The following is a 20,423-nucleotide window of genomic DNA, read 5'->3' on the forward strand; positions in this document are numbered from 1 at the left end:
GTTCCTCAGTCTGGATTCAACAACTCAAAGCTTTATTTAAGCCCATGTCTGATGAACCTAAAAGGTCTCAGAGGTCAAACGCAGGAGATCAGAGACGTAGCCAGAGCTTATTCTAAAGCATCTACAGCAGACGACATCACAAACAGGGGTGGACGCATTAAAGACTGTAAGCTTAAATGAGCTACAGTTCCGCTTTCGACATTATTCAGTGGTGATGTGAGTTATTTATGTGCCATATTTGAAAAAAATGCTTACTTTACACTTTCACAAACTGAATGTATCAAATCAATCTAGCACACGCTGAAAAGTGAATATATGAATGGTTGTCTTGATTCATAGCTAATAAAGGATGCAATATTAATCTCAATACTTCAGTATCTACTCTTTATGTCACATGTTCTTAATGCATTACTTTATGGAACCTACTAAAAAGAGGAAGTATTTCTGAAAATAATAGGCTAGGTGGTGTTTTAAGGCATGGGTTGCATTATTACATGTTAATTCCAAATGTTTATTCTAATTTCGCGGTGAATCCACTCTCTCTTATGGTTGGGTTTTTATAGGGAGACTGTGACCTCTAGCCCAGGCCAGCCCCTGCTTATATTTCATTGCATCCTGATTCTCTGACATGTAGTGTGTTGGATGGGGGGAAGGGTAGGAAGAGGAAGAGGGTGTGTATGTGTGTGTGTATGTATGTGTGTGTGTGTGTGTGTTTGTGTGTGTGGTTGGTGGAGGTGGGGGTGAAGAATGCTTGGTATGTGCGGACGACAACAATATGAAAGGCGGCGAGTGTTCAGCCCAACTCATTGTACGCGTGCAAATCAAACGCAAAAACAATATGTGACGCATTTTATATAAAAACCACGAGCACCAGCCGCCTCGATAAGCCTTTGTGATAAAAAAAACCCAAAAAAAAACCAAGCCACCATTGCTGGTTTTCACGTCGCGGCCACGCAGTTTATTTGATGTGAACCACCCTGCAGTGGTGGAGATGGTTTGGTCTGTAGTAGGTGGGACTGCCGAGCGGTCTGCTGCAGGACGTCGTAGATCAATGAACCGGACCAGAGGGTTGGTCCATCGCCTGGTGTGCATCTGACTGTATAGATGTGTCAGTATACCTATGCAGGACCGAGGCTTTGATACTGTTAATAACAAGCCTATTCAGAATGCGGATGTTTTAAACCCGACCGGTTACATTACAGGCTCCTCTCACCGCTCGGATCCCGTCTCTTTAAACTGGCTCATCGCTGCGATTTTTTTTTTGGAGGGGGAAATAAAATATCTGTAACCTCCAGGATGATCTTCGCAAACACAGGCAACCCACTGAAGACAGCCAATCGTAAACAGGTAGGCCGGAGAAAAGAAAAAAAAAAAAGCTCACACAAATTCTTCTATTTTATTAAGACCATTATTCCTGCCTTCGTTTTTTTCTCCTCTGGTAAGGCTCCGTTTGAATAGCTCAGGCTGGCTATTAGCAGCCACAGATGACATTGGAAAGCCCTTTCTACCTAATATGCATCTATATCACAATCCTTTTAAACATAACATGAGTTATTGTCTATAAAACAAACAAAAAAAAAATAGATCCTCTCGCCTTCAGTCGACTTATCTAAGGGGAAGCTGGTGCTATGATAAGCTACATGCAGAGAGATAAAAACCAGCTGCTGACCCGATCTGTCGCTCTTACAACCGAGACTTTAATTATTACGTCCATATAACCTTGTGTGCCCAGTCACTCACCCACTGTGGTCAATATGCATGACGGTTATTGTAGTCCATTTTTTATAGATTAATGCAAAAGAGGAGGGCTCAGTGTAATGTAATGTGTGTCAGTGTGCTGGTGGTGGGGAGGGGGGGGGGGTGAACTGTGCTGCCAAGCCTGCCTCCTTCATTTTGACCTCTCAGGTGAACAAAAAAAAGGGTAATTGAAGGCCCGTGGCCCTTTGCTTTTCCATCACACCTTTTGAGTTAGGTGGGAGATTAGAATGGAAAGCAGGCACAGAGGTGAGAGGCAGCTGATAATATATAACCCCCTGATGATAGAAATCTGTACCCTGTGTCAAACGACGATCATGGATCTAGTTTTGAGCCCCCCCCCCCTGAAATATGTATTCATCACAATGGACTGTGTATTATCATAGAGGACAAAAATGTGCAGGCAATCTGATGTGAGTCCCTGAACGAGCTTTCAGTGTAGGTGTAGTGCAGGTTTAATCAGCTTTAAGGTGTGATGACGCCTCTGTGAAATGTACCAACCTATATCTGCCCTCTAATGGAGTAGGCGTAAAATCTCTGAGGCCTTATGTGAACCCTTGGTGGTCTCAAAGTAAGCGTGGTAATTGCATACCTACAAAAAATGTAAGGCCTCTTCTTGAACAGGCCTAGCAGATGTTCCTGCCCCAGCAATCAAAAGCAATAAAAAAAAAAAAAAAGAAGAAGAAAAATAGCTGCTTTGAGCGTTTAACCATCACATGACAGTGGATGAATATGTCAGGGATTCTTGTTGGCACAGTTGTATGCACGGCTCTGGCTCTGATGGAGTGGATTGTCCTTTGGTTATGGACAGATGGTGTGATTCTGCCATGCTTTGTCTTTGATCTGATCTGGAGAGGGTTTGGGGTGGCTGGGAGCTATTTTAATGAATGAGTAAGGGGAAGGAAATGCTTTGCAGGGCAGTAATGCGGGGTGGTTTGGCTCACAAGTATGAATAAAACAGTTGATAAACACTACGGCAGGATGTGGGACGCAGATTTAAAGGCACACGTACAAGAATAGTTGTATTTGATGAACAGGTGCCGCTACGATGGTGGACAGAAATCATCTTTTTGCAACAATCAGGAGATCAGACCTACCTGCCATTCAGATCCTAACACTGGTACAAGACTTATTCTTATTCTGGTTTTAGATTAATGTAGAAAGAGTTCAGCCTAAAAGTACTACATTAAAAACATGTAAAAACCCAACATTCATAGTATTGGAATATTACCAACCAGCTGAACCCAAAGTATCAAAGTGAACAGTTTGGTAATGCAGGAACTCTTTTTCCCCCTGGTGTTTATGTTGATATTAAAGAATATAATATCTAAATGTGATTTGTCAATGTGCTACTGTACGAGCAAATTTGATCAATTCTCCTGAGTATAGTTCATTTCTTAAACGCTGAATGTTTTTATATAGCGATGCATTCAATTTATACTGATGTCGTACATTGGGACTTACTCTTATAGCTTGATCTGGTATCAGTCCCAAATAGGCTTTTCCTGGGCTGCTCTATTTCAATTAAATCCATTATATATTTAATATATGTTTAGTACTGCACATAATACTGAATGTATCAGCTTGACAATCAGAACAAAAGGAGGAAGCTACCCCACCTTTTAGGAGATTGACTGTCAGCGTTTTCCCACATTTTAGGTCTTCGAGTTCAGCGACTACTTGAAGACTGCAATTTGTTAGTCTTTTTTTTTTTTTGTGTCTAAAAAAAAATAAACTCTCCATACAATCCTGATTTTGCCTGATACATTTAAGTCTGACACCGGTTTCTTCCACACTGTGCAGCACAAAGCCTTTGATTTAACTTTGGTATCAGATCGCTCTCGATAACAGCCAACACCCATGTCTAGATTTGATTGAGGAAGAGAAGGTCAGATTGGTGCGTCCCATATATATATATATTTTTACAAACTCATTATGCGTTTCTAATGTACATTTTGAATCTGTAAAGCAACTCTGATTATCATATAAATGTAGTCAAGTTAAATATACATCTACCTCTGAAATGTCAAGGATTTGTGATGTTTACCTGCAGTCTCGGTCATTAATCATTCAAATGTTTTTGTGGATCATCGATGAGCAGTATAATCTTAGGAAGAGAAGCTAATGACTTCTAAAGTAGCCTGTACATGAAATGATAAAGTCAGACTGTGTGCTCTCTTGTGATCTCTGTTGACCTGGGTTTCAATTAGATTATCTAGCTCCCATAAACTTCCTAACAGTGGCCTTCCTGTGTGCAGTCATACCCCATGACTCCGTCCAGTCCCAGCAGCAGCAGCAACAGCAGCAGCACAGGCCTGGAGCAGCTCAGCAAAACCAACCTGTACATCCGCGGCCTGCCTCCTGCCACTACAGACCTGGACCTGGTCAAACTCTGCCACCAGTGAGTATACCACACAGTTGTACATGAGAACAATGCAAATATGTACGCCCAGCAGTGTTTTTCAAGTGATATGCTTGATTCTTGACAAAAGTGGGGCAAAGGAGGGCTTAAGATATCACATTATTATCATTATCATACCATCCATGTTTTGATGAAAGTCTCCCTACTGACAACAGACCCTCAACGTCCAAAAATACACTCTTTAAAACCTGCAGTGGAGTCGTAGTTGTACGACTGAGATATGGTAGCAATTCATTCTATAAATGAACCATTTATATAAATAAGTATTTTTCAAAAAAGTATTTGCTCTTCTGACAAGTGTGGAAGGGGAACCATTGATGCCATTCTCATGCTCGGCATGGTAAATAAAGCCAGGGAATGGTTAGCTTAGTTTAGCTTAGCATAAAGACCGGTGACATCCAACCCCTGTAAAATGTCATCATGTCATTTTTAAATATCAGATTTTGAAATGTCTATTTGTGACATTCAGTGGGTTGTAAAGGTTTCCGTTATTTTGTTACCGTTTGAACAGAGGCATGCTAGCAGTATCCCCATGTCTTTGTGCTAAGCTAAGCTGACAAGCTGCTGGTGTTAGCTTCATATTAAACCTACTTCAGGTATGACTTGTCGCATCAATCCAGTCATCTAACTCTTTGTGAGAAAGCAAAAAAGTTTCATGTGTTTAAGCTTTTATGCTAAAGATTACACTTATCTGAGTCACATCATCAGTGGTGATGTGACTCAGATGAGTGTAATCTTCTTTTGTTATTTGTAAGACTGTACAAGCACTTTGTAACTTTAATTAGAACATTGCTGTATAAATAAAGTGTGTTAATATTAGAATTATTATCATTAGAACATTCAGGGTTTTACATTATGTTTTATATAACCCCTAAATGATTAAAGATAAAGAAATGAGATAGAATTAGACAAAAGTTTTGGAGTAAAAACAAAAATGTTAGCATTCAAAAGCAGACGTTGGTTTAACCAAAGTGCATACTGACGCAGAAAAAGCTTCAACCATCATACCGCTATAAACAGAGACACACATGGAAAAGTCATAGCTCTACCATGGTCTGTGTAGCAGGCTGGTAAAAGTGATTGTTTTCTAAAAAGAAAAAACAGTCATCAGAACCAGCCCAGTGAACATGTAGGCCTACAACACTTGAGACTATGGGCTTCACTCCCAGCGGTTAGTGTGGTAGATACCATAATTATTGGAGTTTTGTCTCCTCTCTTTCCCTGTGAATCACAAGCATATGGAGAGAGGCATTCACCCCATGTACGCAGCAGCAGCAGCTGTTTGTGTCCTGTTTGCTTGTGTTTTGTTCATGTTCCCAATGGTGTTTGCCAGCACAAAGCAGAAATGAAAGCGCTTTTCATAGCAACAAGGTCTGAATGGAGATGTAAGCTAGGCATTCTGTTTGTTTGGGGTGTGCTCTCAGATTGCAGCTTGTGCCACAGTTCAACTTAAAGTCTGTGATAAAACACAGGTGCAGACACTGAAATTGGATTTAAAATGTTTGGAGACAAGTCAGGGTGATATAGTGAAATAACCAGGTATCACCAATATTAAAAACAGCTTTATGTTATTTTTCATTAAAAAAAAAAAGGTGTTTGTGCACGCGTTGTTTCACTCAACTGAGATCATAAGTGAAAGTGCCTTCTCTACAAATTCATATGAAGTCAGCTTTAAATTATATCACAGGAACTTCTTTGTTAGGACACATTTGATAAGATACTAGCCTCAGTGTCACTTTCTGAAGATATTTCACTGTAATATGTTGTGTGTTTTTTTTTTTTTGCCTAGGTATGGTAAGATTCAGTCCGCAAAGGCGATCCTGGACAAGACGACCAACAAATGTAAAGGTCAGTAAGGATGTTAGCTCACCAACCACTTCTCAAGGTAGAAGATTCGATATAAAGAAGTGTATTTAAGAGTTTAACACTAATTCTCAGGTAGGGCGGGAGCTGCATGTTTCGGTATGTCGTCTGATAAACAGTTTTGTTGGTGGTGTCAAAGTAACTGTTGTTTTCACTTTATGGTCAAAGCAAATCAAATCAGAGTTTAAAGCATGCTTTTAAGACAAGATACTTGATATGAAATCATGTTGACATGTGAAAGCACGTTGTTTTAGGTCCAGACATCCTCTGGTCTGATCCAGAACCGTGAACAGGAAACAGTGGATCTGTCTTCTTGCAAAGTCTGCGCCGCATTACAAAGCAATGATTACACACGCTTAACCAAATCAAAAGCAGAATATGATAGATTGCATAACTCAAGCTGGTTTATACTTTCTACTAAACAAACGGAAACTAGTGAGTGATTGGGAGAAAGGAAAACACAAAATAAATCACAAACATCAGCTTTTGTTTTGGGGAATGGTGTAAAGGTATGCAAAGTATGTGCGTTTGGCCAGTTAAACACAAACACTCGTCTTTGTTCTCAAAAGAGACGTTTTGAATTCAAGAGAGCAGGAAGTGACTGCTTCCTGCCAAAAAAAAAAATCATCCCAGTAAATTTCTACTCGTCATTCTAAGATTTTGTAAACAGACGAGGAATGAGAGAACTTTACATAGCAATGGTTGCACTTTAATTCGATGTAAGAACGTCTCCATGTATTGTCCCTGACATATAAACTGCTAAATACATCAATAAATAACAAATACAGAGCTATTACTCCAATTATTTTAGAAATAAATGCAAAGGCACATCTTTTTTTGTATTGATTTGTATTGTTAATACACACCCATAAAGGTGTATCATCATTGACAATATCAGAGATAATTATAAACCGTATATATGAACCACCATAAGAAATGATAATAAAATAACATGGACAAAAGATGGCTTTCTTATTTGATAACAATGGTTCTACTGACTCCAGGTTACGGCTTTGTGGACTTTGACAGCCCTGCAGCTGCTTTGAAGGCAGTGCACGCTCTGAAAACCAGCGGCATACAGGCCCAGATGGCCAAGGTGAGTTTAGTGTGTGTGTGTGTGTGTGTGTGTGTGTGTGTGTGCATTTTTGACTGTCTTGTCTGTGTGCTTGTGTCCGGTGTGTGTTGGAGAATGACATTAGACTGGTCACATGACCTCAGCTGACAAGCTGTTCTTCCCGCGACCCCATTTACTTTCACTGTAGAAACCAGATGTCACGTCTCCGTCAGCCAAAGAACCTGTCAGTCAGTGTGACACGTTCCACACAGAACCACCAGACCACACACTAACACACACCACCCTGCTGAGGTTGTACTGTGTCGACTGAGCAGCTTTTTTTTTTTTTTACCAGAATTATTACTATGTCACTGAGTATTAACAATTATCATTCATGCATACTGATGTAAGCTGAGCTGCACTGAAGCACTACAGCATCCTAACCGCTGCTTTGAGCCATTCTTGATCCTCTGTGACTAATTCAAACTGAAGCACACCCGTTTCTAATTTTTCCGAAATATTTTTAGATGACAAACACAGTATTATGTCTGGGATTTGTCCTGCAGTGGGCAGAGGAAATAGTCTCCATCATTTAATTCATTGCAGTCTCTTCTCTCTCTCTCTCTCTCTCTCTCTCTCTCTCTCTCTCTCTCTCTCCCTGCCCAGCCTGTGTTTCTGAGCTTAAATTCACGGCTGAGAGTTCAGTGATGAAGCGCTGCTCTCCTGAGACATGCATGTAGCTGCGCTGTTTGGAACAAACTGTTTGTGTGTTGTGGTAGCTAGGCTACACTGCTCTCTTGCTGTTTCTAGGGAAGACTGAAGAGGCGCTGAGCTGCACAGCACAGATGAAGTGTGTGTGTGTGTGTGTGTATGTGTGTGTGTTGTATGAGTAAGAGCTTATTAATGTATGTTTAACCAAATGTTTTCCTCTGACCCTTACACATACTTGAGGAGGATGTCAAATCCCTGAGACACACAGACATGTTTGGTGTCAGAAAATAATATTTTGGAGAGTAGTGAAGAAATGACACAGAGCTACCACTAGTCCGAATCAGATGAATTTGCCAGTTTGTTTAATGTAATACCATTTTATAAATCTGTTAATGTTATTCTTATTATGTATTTGCCTGTTTATTACATGTTTAAATCTAATGTAAGGAAGTTGTCTTGGTATTTTGGTGCTTTTTGAGTCATGATATTCACGTTCATTTCCTTTTTTTTGTTATGGAAATGTGTAAATTATAATTTGAAAATGAAAAACCAAAGAGACATTTTAGGTGTTGACAACAAAGAGGAAATCTTTTTGCCTTGTGCACAGTATAAAGTCTACACGTGTGTAATGTTATGTCACAATAACCAAAAAAATATGCTTCATGTATTCAGATTCAGAAGTGGAGATTTTAGGTTAAAGTGACCTTTAGTGTTTTTTTTCTTGATTCTTGAGAGATTGTGGTTGGTTTATTAGCATGACGCTCTCTTTCTTTAATCATATAAAACATGTGGCGTTCATTACACTTCTTCTTCTCTGTCCTCTTTATTATTCGAGCAGCAACAGGAGCAGGACCCCACGAACCTGTACATCTCCAACCTGCCTCTCTCAGTGGATGAGAAGGAGCTGGAGAACATGCTGCAGCCGTTCGGCCAAGTCGTCTCCACACGGATCCTCCGAGACTACAGCGGAAACAGCCGAGGAGTGGGCTTTGCCAGGTCCGTCCCAAAAGATTTGAGATGAAAGGAGCTCTCAGTTCTCCTCTTCAGCCAACTTTAAAGACATTTTAGAATAAACCTACAGATTCTTAGTTTTTTTTTTTTTTGTGATGAAAGATGAGCTGTGCAGTGACGCTATGAAGCTACTGCTGAGGCATGATCATTTGTAGGCTAAGCTACGCAGTCGCATTGGATTAGCTTAATGTTTTTTTCTTTTACATTTAATAAAAAAAAACATTACTTTTTTTATGCAGTTTCATGCAAGTGAAGTTAAACTTGTCTTTCAATCTGACCGTTAAACTGATATTACTGCAGACGTGTCCCTGCTGTCTGTTCAAGACTTGCCTCTGTATTTGCTGTCAGTACGTTTGTTCTATCAAACAGTGTAAATCATAAGAAACATGAAGGCTGTGTTTGTTTGATGAGTCTGACATTTTACTTTACTATGTGATCCACCCAACGTCTATCAATGCATTTTCACACAGAATCTGAAAGTGAAGAGAAAACAACTGAAGTCAAAAAAAAAAGTCAATAATGAGCTCCTGTTCAGGCTCTTTCTCACCCTGCCAAGCATATTTGTTCAATTTTAACAAACGTGAACTGGAGTAAAATGAAGAGGGGAATGGTCATTAGAGTCACAATACAACTCTTAATGGAATATTACTGTGAATTACCTCTGTGTGGTTAAATGACGAGTTGTTGTTGTTTTTTTCCCCTCTTAGGATGGACACCACCGAGCAGTGCAACGCCGTCATCTCCCACTTCAATGGAAAATTTATTAAGATAGCTTCTGGAACTCTGGGTAAGTAAGACATTTCTCTTTCCGTACTCTTCCCCCTCCTGTGATTGATTGTTGAGTGATTCTTACATGTTTCTTTTTGTGTTTCAGCTCCCTCTCAGCCCTTGCTGTGTAAGTTTGCAGACAGTCAGAGGAAGAAACATGCTCACAGCGGGTTCATTCCCAACGGACAGACAGGAGATCTCAGACTAGTATGTATCTGCACATGCATAGTAATGTTTTGCCCCCTCCCTGCTACCTGAGAACGAGACTGAATTGAGTTTCTATTTTTGTGTCATGGATACAGCCATTACAAGAAATTATAAATGTCTATAATCTGAGTGCTGGCTGTACATTTTTAATGTCAAACAATTGAAAATCCACCTGGAAAAAATGTCAAAATCAAATATTTTACCTTCATAGTCTGTTTAAAACATTATGATAAATCTTTGGCAAACATCTAAAGAGCAAGTGTGCTGGCATATCTTGTTTTTCTTCCTGCTGTTTACCGATTGCCCTGCACCTACTATACGTTATGTGCATATAATCAGCCCTTTAAAAAATTGCTGATGGAACCAACATGCCACAGAGAAATGATATTAACTACTGACATTTCTTCTCAGGCTATGCTCTTTTAGTGATTTCTTTAAAACTGTATCGAGTATTTTCTTGTTCAGTATAATTTTGGAAGTGAGTCCTCCTCCATCATACCTCTGTATGTTACTGAACATTGAGATGATTTGGTTTTAGATTTTGTTAAAAATGCATTATTGTCTGTTTCCTCACTTTAGGGTGCAATGACTCTTACTTATGACCCATCATCAGCAGCCATACAGAATGGGTAAGTTACGTTACATTATGTAAAAAATACTGTGTGTTGGAACGGCCCCATGCACAGAGAGTCCTGCTGTAGTCCTCAACGCAGCGACCGTGGGTTCAAATCCGACCCTGGCCCTTTTCTTCATGTCGTCCCTCCTCCTAACATTTCCTGTGTCTCTTCAGCTGTCATATCCATTAAAGGCTAAAAGGCCCCAAAAATAGCATTAAGATAAAAAATACTGTGTGTTTCCCAGGTATTATTCTTCTCCGTATCCAGTGACCAACAGGATAATGGCCGTGCAGCCGGCCATGTCTCCCTACATGTCTCCTGTCTCTGCTTACCAGGTACTGCAAAATATAACCAAACAGCCTGAGCTGAATTTATATCCCCTCTCTCTCTCTCGCTCTCTCTGTCTGTGTTGTATTTGAGGTTATTGGTGCGTTCCTGCTTCTGTGCGCCTTGTACCGATGCTATACCTTTTATGAGTAGTTGTTAAAGCTGCATGCCGACACCTCACACTCCAGAATCTCAATGTGACAGTGATTTCTTTTCATCTTTCAGTATTCAAAGAGTTTGGTCACCCTGAAACCACATAATACGACAGTAATCTAGTGGTTCATAGAAGCAAAGTAGGCCAAGAACTCCTCCTCCTCTTCTCAGCAGAGACAGTCATCTTTTCTGAGTAATGCTTCTTCTGAATTGGGTTTTTGTTCACCTAGGTTTTCAATCATTACTCCATGTGCAACAGAAACCCTTCTGACCACCGACAAGATCTGTCACATGAAATGAATTTGAATATGGGGATGACTCAGAGGGTTCTTGTTGTGAAGTGTTGCTACACACAGAGGAGGTTTTGAATAACACCCTCTCCTAGATGTACTGCTGATGAACCCACAACATGTTTTGCTCTTACATTCCTGTCAAGTAAACATTTTTGTCGTGCGGCGAGGTCAGTGATCAACCTGGTACATTAAAGGCCGCATAGTCTAATAACACTTTCTGTATGAGCTTCCTTGCATTCGGAAAAGGAGTTCTTATCAATTCATAATCAAGCCGCAACTTCTGGTGTTGAAAAATTAAGCCAAAGCAGAAGTGCAAAAAGCTGCAATTCCCCATTGAGGCTGACTGCAGGAGACAAGGAATCCCAAATAGGCTCCATATTAAAATGTCCAACTTTACAGCAGAAATAAACGTGTTTACAGCCTGGCTCATTGACGGTTTGGGTCTTTATAGCTGATTTCTTTATTCATAGAAACTGTAAGGGGAGTATATTTTCTTATATCACATCCGTTTTCATTATGTTAAGGCTAAGACTTCTGCATGCATTTGCATATCCAGGGGCGTGGCTGACTTAAATGACAGATGGGGGTGTTGTAGCCTAAGGCTTGCCTCAGCACCACCTCTTCTTCTGTTACTAGATTGATCAAAAGTTGGGTAAAGATAGCATTTCCAAAATGAAGCCCGCCGTCATTAGGGCTTCATAATGCCTCCTCAGAGACCGATGGGTGACGTCACTGACACTACTATGAACCACTGTTCATAGCTAGTAACGATATATACCCATGCTTACTTTTTTTATGAAAAGAAGGAGGCAGGTTTGCTGAAATGTCGAAGAAAGAAAATGGAGTAGATGACGCTTTGTTAAGGACCCAACTCATATATAATTCAGGTGCACACACCCAGACAACAGGCAAACCAAAGCTCTCAACCAGTGGGAGAAAGTGCAAGTTTAACCACACATGCAGCTTTTTATGGCAGGATTTAGTTCCACTTGTAATGTTGTAACAAGAGGCGAGTCTATCTGCATCAAGTTTTTCTGTACATTTGACTCAATGTTCCAGCTTCTCTTACTCTTCCTCATATTAACATTTGAAGCCATTTTTGACTGCATCATCATCTTGCCTAGACATTGAGTTTGAAGTGCACAGGATAATTATTTTTGCTTTGAGGGTTAGTTGGAAGCGACAACAAAGACATGTGGTTTAAAGGTTAGCAAAAAAGAGCCTCCTGGTTGAAAGCAGTAGAGAGGGGGGCTTTTAAAAATGTAACAGAGGCTTTGCTGGCTTTTTTTGGTCACAGGTGATGAAGTCAAGCCAAACTTCATTTGCACCTTATAAAATAAAATAACATATGGTATCTGTTAGTAAATTGCGACCAGATAACCACGCACACTTCAATCTCCTTAGGAGAGGTAGGCTGATATGCTCACGGGTTCTCACAAACATTTCAGGTCACAGGTATGATGGCAAACTGTAGACCTAAACTGAGTTTGTTTATTCACCAAATGCTAACTCAAAATCAGACACATGGGCACAGAACAACAGGCAGGAATGTAAGGTTTATGAAGTTTGGAGTCAATTTTCAAAGGCTATGGACACTGGTTAGTTTTAAAGTTCACTAATATCATGATAACAGAGGAGCAACAACGAAAAGATGAAGACTGCGGATGTTTTTTTGGCTGTCCTTGCTGACTAAGGTCCTTATGCAGGATAAGTGGCTTTAAAAATGGTGGATGGATGGATCCGGTCCAAATGTGTGTTTGCAGCCAAATGTATTATTAAACTGATATCTTCCTTGTATTTCTATTTCAAACAATCCTTTTGAAAGTTAGCTTACATTATACAACTTTCATCCTGGACACACCAATAACTCTCTTTCCATCTGTTTCTTGTTATTCCTCTCTCTCTTTAGGTTCAGAGTCACTCTTGGGTGGCACATCAACCATATATCATGCAACACCCGGTAAGGGAATAACAGTATTTTCTTTTTTTTCTTTTTCATACTCTCATTCACCACCTCCTGGTACAGGAAATGGGCGTGTGGCACCTCTAAAGCTCTGAGCTCACAGAAACTCTGAGTGTTGCTCACTGCTGACACAATAGAACCAACAAAACTTCCCAAAAATGTCAGAATGTCAGAGACGCATAGAGCTGAGGCGACTTCTGGGAAAAGGCCTCTGTGTATTTACGTCTTGTAAGTGTGTGTGTGTGTGTGTGTGTGTGTGTGTGTGTGTGTGTGTGTGTGTGTGTGTGTGTGTGTGAGAAAGAGAAATGGAACAACTAAAAAGACTTTCAGTCACTGCCCCCCCCCCCCCCCCCCCCCCACGCCTCCCTCTCTGTGGATCCAGCAGGAAATGCCTGAAGCAGAGACAGTCTTGTGACTCTTTGACTCTTCCAACAGATGGTTTCCAGTGGAACAAGTGTCTCTGCTGATCTGCCCCCTCCCCCACTTTTTACTAGGAAATGGTCTAGTCCCTGAAGGTGTCATATTTAAAGGGATATGCCCCGGTCTGAAAACCGACCAGAGCTGGCAACGTCAAACCTTTCACATATTTTATCCCCTCCACAGAGGCAAAGACTACTTAACGTTTACCTCAAAGTCAGTAATGACTGAGTTCATTGAGATAAGAATGAACTATTACTTCTCAACTAATCTCTTAGACTTTGGATAGGTTTAAAACAATAACTTGTACTGTATGTATACTCCACTCTGCCTGTCTGAGTTTTTGCAGCCCATATGTAGTATTTTAAATGTGGTGTTTAAGGTATCGTATGTTGTGGACAAATAAACATGTCCGCCTTTTGTTGCAGGCTGCTGTGATGTCTCCCTCTGTGGATCCCTCCATGTCACTGCACCCCTCAGCCATGATTACTCAGCAGATGGGGCAGCTGTCTCTGGGAAACAATGGAGGGGTGAGTTGAATTCTGGGATATCATAAATCGCAAATGTTCAAAGAATTGTACAGTGCCCAACAATGGAACATAATCAGAAATATTATGAATGACGTGTGGCAGTGGTTAAACATGTAGCTGTGAAGATGAGGTCAGAATACTATTCTTTCTATGCACAATTTATTCCTGATGATCAATGGTTTGTTTGTGTTTGGTTAACACATAAATGAAGAGCACCGTCTGATGAAAAACAGCATTGTGCAATCCCATGTGAAGCATGTCCAAAAGACAAAATCTCTTGTTCATTGTTACAGTCACATAAATTGCAATTAGCTTCAGAATCAGGCACAGTGTCGAGCTTTTAGCAATGTAAGATGCCCTTGAGCTCCAGTGGGTTTGACCTTATTAATGAATTAATCCCCTTCTTAATGTCTGCATGACAAATGATCAGAGACTATGACTTCTTCTAGATTTAGATCCTAAAGAAATAGACACACAGTTTATAGATGCCCATACTCCCTCATACCTCATGTTTTCTATATTTCGAAGTCAAATTGTGTTTGTTGTTGTAGGTGAATCTCAAAAGCACCCTGAATCAACAGAGTAACATTTACATTTTTTTTTCCCTACAGTATATTTCAGCCAACCCCGGTGTCCAGGGAGCTTACATGCCTCAGTATCCTCCCATGCAAGCAGCACCTGTAAGTCTTTTATACTCGTGTCACATTTGCCTTTTACCTTCTGTTCATTTAGCGGAGATTTACTTTAAAACAATATTTGTTTTAGAAAATAACAACAGCCCACGTCAGTCCAATCATCTGGTATCCATAGAGCTTTGTCTGTGTGTGTGTGTGTGTGTGTGTGTGTGTGTTTGACCTCTGAAACTATCAATTATCTCTGCAGTCTAAGCACAGTGAACACAGTGATTATCTCACTCTGAATGAGAGATGCGTCTTTGCTTTTCAGGAAAATGGCACGCCGCAGCAAGTGGATTCTTCCAACAACTCCTCTCCTTACAGTCAGCTCAGCAAGTAACCACAGGTACACGTCCGGTTCTCAATGCAGTCTGTGGGAGGTCAATATAAAGCGAGGTGTTTTTATTAGCAGCAATACGGCCATATTGAATGACCTCATGGGAACTAAGACTTTAGAGAGATATCAGTAAAAAGAGTATAAGCTCACGTGAAACTACCAAGTTAAATTGATTATCAATCCTTTGACTGAATATGAACAAAAATAATTCATCATAATCACATCCACCGCAGACATGTAAGGGAAGTTTATCAAGATAAGATCCAGATTATAATACTTGTCTGAATGGATCCTCAGAAACATTCAAATCAATAACTTCTAAAATAAACATTCCCCTCTTCCTGCTTGGAAAGTCCAGAATCCACCAATGTGTAAATATTTTTCTTACAAAGTTGAAGTCCTTGTCAAAAGTTTTTGATCTGGAGCATTTGGTTTCAGCATCACACATGTTAAGTCACACAGTAGATGACATTAGTTTCTTAATTAGTTAAACAGTGCTTGTATTAGCATGTATGAACTCTCATTCGAGGTGCGTTCAAGAAGAAACTTTCAATAACCTTCTTTTATCAGCTTTCTAGCATACGCGATTATGCACAGCTAATGTCAAACATCCAGGTCCAGTTACATGAAAAACACATTTATGAGTTGAGGACTTAAAATAAGCAGAATAAAAACCTGATCCTTTCAATATGAGACTTTTAAGACTGTATGTCTTTGACTTATTCTTCATTATGTTATAGTTTCCATTTCAATGCTTCTATTCTGTGACATTATCTTTAGGCTGTTAACCGCTCTGTGAGCCTGAGGGCAGGTGGGAAGCTGCTGATGACATCACCGCGATGACGTCACCGCCTTCTCTGTTTGGACCAGATACATGAACTATTTTGCACAGCCCCGACGTTTGTGGTGGAAAATGAGGACAATGTCAATGGACTCAAGCAGCTGGTTTATCACAGAAAACAAACACAAAAAAAAAAAACAACGAAAAACAAGATTTATTTTGGTAAGACACCACACGCTCTTCTTTTTCTCTATTTTCAAGGATTCTCAAAACAAATGCCAGAGGACCCCCTCCCCCCCCCTCCCCACCCCCCAACCTCCACCTTCACAACCCAACCCCTATACCCCACAGTATGATGTGATATAGAAATGCATGAAATTGAGGAACCCACCCCCCTCCCTCACAGTTTCTTTGGTTTTTATAGCTCCTTTATTTGTGATGTATGAAAAACCTTGCAAAAACTTGTTTGCACTGAAGTTTAAAGATTCCGAAAAGCTTCATCGTGGTTTCAAAAGTTACCACAGTAATAGTTTGAAAAAAAAACAAAAAAACGATTCATGTTCAACTGCATTTATGATGACACACGTGACCATTTCATTAGGATTAATGAATTTATCATTGGAAAATGGTGCCTTCCTTACGTCACATCAAACATCCTCTGACATGTTTTCATTGAACTTGATCAGGTGTCATATTTCTATCTGATTAATCAAATGTGCGAGTGAAATCATGAGATTAATATCAAGTGTTTCGCTATCTCAGTCTTCTGGTAGCAATAAAGACAATGAGAGTCCCAGGGCAATACTGAGAAAAAAAGAAAGGTGACAAACTCAAAGCAAGGTAATTCCTTATTTTCACTCTTTCCTTTTTTTAAACTTCAAGGTGTGACATAGAAAAAAAAAAAAGAGCCGTACTTTTATGAAACAACAAGTTTTACACCCTACGGACATCTTTTAGGAGGGTTTTTTTGTTTTTTTACTCTTGTGGTCGGTGTGACCAGTGATCTACCTCATGGTTCTGCTGGAGTCTGCTGGTGTTTGTTGTGGGGTTTGCAGGTAAAGCCCCTCTTTTTCACTACAGTGGATGAAGCAGAACAAAAAGAAAAAAGCCACGCTCAGGAGCTGGCTAAATAGGACTTCTGCCGTTTGTCTCCAACATGCAGCGTCTCTCTTCCTGATCTGCAAAGAAACATTGTACTCTGCTTTACCTTCAATTTGTCTTTGCTTCTGTTCTGGTATTTCTTTTCCCCCACATGATGAGTGTTGTTCAGTTGTTAGGCTCTATTTTAGAGATTCAATCTATTAGCTTCTCCCTAAAATAGTTGGTTTACAATGTGCTTGAAACAGATGATTGCAGACTACATGTGTGTACTTGGTGCATTTCTCTGCCTTTGCCCTTCTAGACAGATTGAGATGACTCAACACTTTACCTTCCCCTTTCTTTATTTCTTTGAAAAAAATGAAAGTCACTCTGTCGGGTTACACTGCTATTGTAAAGCTCTCCAAAAGTTATGCAACAATCTGACTATTTGGTTGTACAGTGGCTTCATGGCAGGACACGATGAAAAACTAAGTCTCAAATATGAACTCATGCAATAGAAATGCAACAATCATGGATGAAGTACTTCTAAAGCTGCAGTATTTCATCAGAAGTGGATGAAAACAGCGTGCGCTTCAAAGGTCCGCTGTTTGGAATAAGATTTGTAAATTATAAACATCCAGGGCCAAAAGTGAAAAAAGTAAGATGTATTGTTTGATTTGCTATTTTGTCTTTAATTTGATGATTTCAAGAGTAAGAACTGAAAATGTGAGACAAGAAAAATGCTCAAAGCTGTACGGTCGGTCGCGGTGCTTTTCCTCGATCTATAGTACTGTAGCAGTAAACGCTCACCATCGGAAAAATACAAGCAGTAATCCAGTTTTTACTGGGTGTACTTTCCCATTCTGAATTTTTGCTGCTCAAAAAAAAAAAAAAGGAAAAAAAAAAAGAAAAAAATCTTGTACATGTTATCCCCATTGCTTCCCCTTTCACCTTCAACTGATTCTCAAATGATCTTCTCCTTGCTCTCTCCTTTGAAAACATTGGAATAACAACAGTGCTGAATAAAAGGCTCTTCTCTTTCTCACAAACCACTCCTGTCTCTTTCATTGACTTTCTTGTTATGATCATTCTGATGTTATTCATTTGATTTTTGTTTACAAATTCCTATAAGAAATAGAAGTTTTGCACGCCTGGAACTGAAAATCAATTTAATAATCGATTGATCTGATGATCATTTTCAGAACTGAGTCTATAAAATTAGGATAAATGCAAAGCCCAAAGTCCATCATTCCTTTGAAGATGTAAATCTGGATTGAAATTGTTCCGCTGGCTAACGCAGGTTTTAGCAAATGCTTAAAAAAACCTTAAACAGTTTTTTTCACTGTCTCCAAATGAAAAGAGCAGCTAATGATAACTGTAATGTTGGACTGTGAATGAATTTATCAGTGTTGGGACATCAATGCAATCTATAAAGAAGCTACACAGGCTCTGGTTATATGTTGTTACTCTTTTTTATTGTTTTCGTCAATTCTGTTGGGGGGGGGGGGCGTATTTGACAGTTTTATTAGGAATGTTTATTTTGGATATTGAAGCTACCTCCAAAATGACACAAATGCTTTCACATGCTGAGCAGTACTACACCAAAAAAAATATCATGGGGGGGCTCGTGGCGCAGTGGTTAGTGCGCGTGCCCCATGTGTGGAGGCTGTAGTCCCTCAAGCGGACGGCCCGGGCTCGAGTCCGACCTGTGGCTCCTTTCCCGCGTGTCATTCCCAACCCTCTCTCTTCCTGATTTCCAACTCTATCCACTTGTCCTATCTCTCCAATAAAGGCACAAAAGGCCAAAAATAAATCTTTAAAAAAATATATATACAGTGGGTACGGAAAGTATTCACTGTATATATATTTATATCTATATATATATGTTCCAAAGCCACTCCTTTGCTCTTAGGAACCTTGTGTGCTGCAGAAATTCTTTTGTAACCTTGGCCAGATCTGTGCCTTGCCACAATTCTGTCTCTGAGCTCCTTGGGCAGTTCCTTCAACCTCATGATTCTCATTTGCTCTGACATGCACTGTGAGCTGTAAGGTCTTCTATAGACAGGTGTGTGCCTTTCCCAATCAAGTCCAATCAGTTTAATTAAACACAGCTGGACTCCAATGAGTCTCAACCCTAACCATCTCAAGGAGGATCAGAAGAAATGGACAGCATGTGAGTTAAATATGAGTGTCACAGCAAAGGGTCTGAATACTTATGACCATGTGATATTTCAGTTTTTCTTTTTTTAATAAATTTGCAAGAAGTTCTTCATTTCTGTTTTTTTTCTGTCAAGATGGGGTGCTGAGTGTACATTAATGAGAAATAAAATGAACTTTTTTGATTTTAGCAAATGGCTGCAATGAAACAAAGAGTGAAAAATGTAAAGGGGTCTGAATACTTTCCGTACCCACTGTATATCTTAATGTGTTGCACGTGGGCAAAATAATCTCAAATTGAGCATTTTATTCTTTTAAAAATGAAAACACAAACCTTCGAGGCTGCCGTCAAGTATTTTTTGTTTTAATTGTGCTCTACTGATAACTTGCTGCAGAGGGCGCTGTGGGCCAAACCTGTCCACTAGGTTTTCAAAGTACACATTTAAAAGCTGGGATATCGTATAGTATGACTCATGTCGAAATGAAATGATTCAAACTTCTGGTGGATCAGATGATCAACAAGTGCAACACATGTGCACTCATGTCCCAGTCATTTCCTGCTCTATTTCAGGCAGACAGCATTTGTAGATTCACTCTCACACCGGATCTCCCCTCTTAAGCTCAGACTTAGTACAGCTGATTCCAGAGACATAAAGGCACCATGCCATCATCTCTTACCAGTCAGAGGGATCAAATACAACCGGGGTGCAAGATTAGCCATCACACCCAGTGTCAACCCCCATAACACACACACACACACACCATACATCCTGCCGACTCCAGGAATATATATTAACATCCATGTCCTTTGTAGAAAATACACACACACACACACGTCAATCAAGTGCCCATTGTACATAAGGGAACCAATCCTTTGAACACAAGATACATGTCTGTTAGAGTCTCTCTCTGTTTCTCTCATCTGCTCTGTGTCTCACTCTTAAGTCTCCACAGCTGAGGGGACACATGGCACTGAGCCCCCAGAGAACGCCGAAGGTCAGACCCGGGGCACAAACGCTACGAGGGGAGGCCTGCTGCAGTATCCAGTGTCATTAATTCAGTGTGACAGACGTCAGCAATTAAACACACAGGGTGGAATACTGTTCCTAAAAACACATCATCAATTATATTTTCAGAAATTGTAACTTCATATTCCATATGTAACAAAGAGCTTTTTGTAAAGTGTCTCAAGAAAACACTTGTTATGAATTGCCGCTATTCAAATCAAGATTGACTGATTGATCTTGAAGCCTTTTTCAAAGCAAATGAATTAAATATTCCACAGGGTAACTGTTGGCTTATA

At 40.0% G+C, this 20,423-nt stretch overlaps 1 protein-coding gene across 2 annotated transcripts; it reads left to right on the plus strand.

Moving 5' to 3' along the window:
• The first annotated feature begins 997 nt into the window (after positions 1–997).
• rbms1a (RNA binding motif, single stranded interacting protein 1a) lies at positions 998–18,015 on the plus strand. 2 transcript variants are annotated; one of them, XM_065952827.1, is made up of 14 exons: positions 998–1,347; positions 3,996–4,156; positions 5,967–6,025; positions 7,045–7,136; positions 8,644–8,801; positions 9,524–9,603; positions 9,691–9,791; positions 10,371–10,420; positions 10,653–10,743; positions 13,091–13,141; positions 13,990–14,091; positions 14,703–14,771; positions 15,037–15,111; positions 15,883–18,015. In XM_065952827.1, the coding sequence occupies exons 1-13, from the start codon at positions 1,297–1,299 to the stop codon at positions 15,103–15,105; spliced, it is 1,134 nt and encodes a 377-aa protein (XP_065808899.1). In that variant the 5' UTR covers positions 998–1,296; the 3' UTR covers positions 15,106–15,111; positions 15,883–18,015. The 2 variants fall into 2 exon arrangements, with proteins under 2 accessions (XP_065808899.1, XP_020493598.1); XM_020637942.3 differs by having other exon boundaries at positions 1,000–1,347; positions 4,014–4,156.
• Positions 18,016–20,423: the final 2,408 nt, after the last annotated feature.

Source organism: Labrus bergylta, chromosome 3 (genome assembly GCF_963930695.1).
Source record: "Labrus bergylta chromosome 3, fLabBer1.1, whole genome shotgun sequence".
Taxonomy (NCBI): Eukaryota; Metazoa; Chordata; class Actinopteri; order Labriformes; family Labridae; genus Labrus; species Labrus bergylta.

Bases quoted from the DNA above. Each gene is read 5' to 3' on its own strand.
- rbms1a (XM_065952827.1), top strand. From the start codon at position 1,297: ATGATCTTCGCAAACACAGGCAACCCACTGAAGACAGCCAATCGTAAA. The intron at 10,421-10,652 runs GTAAGTTACGTT...TGTGTTTCCCAG, and splicing joins TCAGCAGCCATACAGAATGG to GTATTATTCTTCTCCGTATC. The intron at 10,744-13,090 runs GTACTGCAAAAT...CTCTCTCTTTAG, and splicing joins CTCCTGTCTCTGCTTACCAG to GTTCAGAGTCACTCTTGGGT.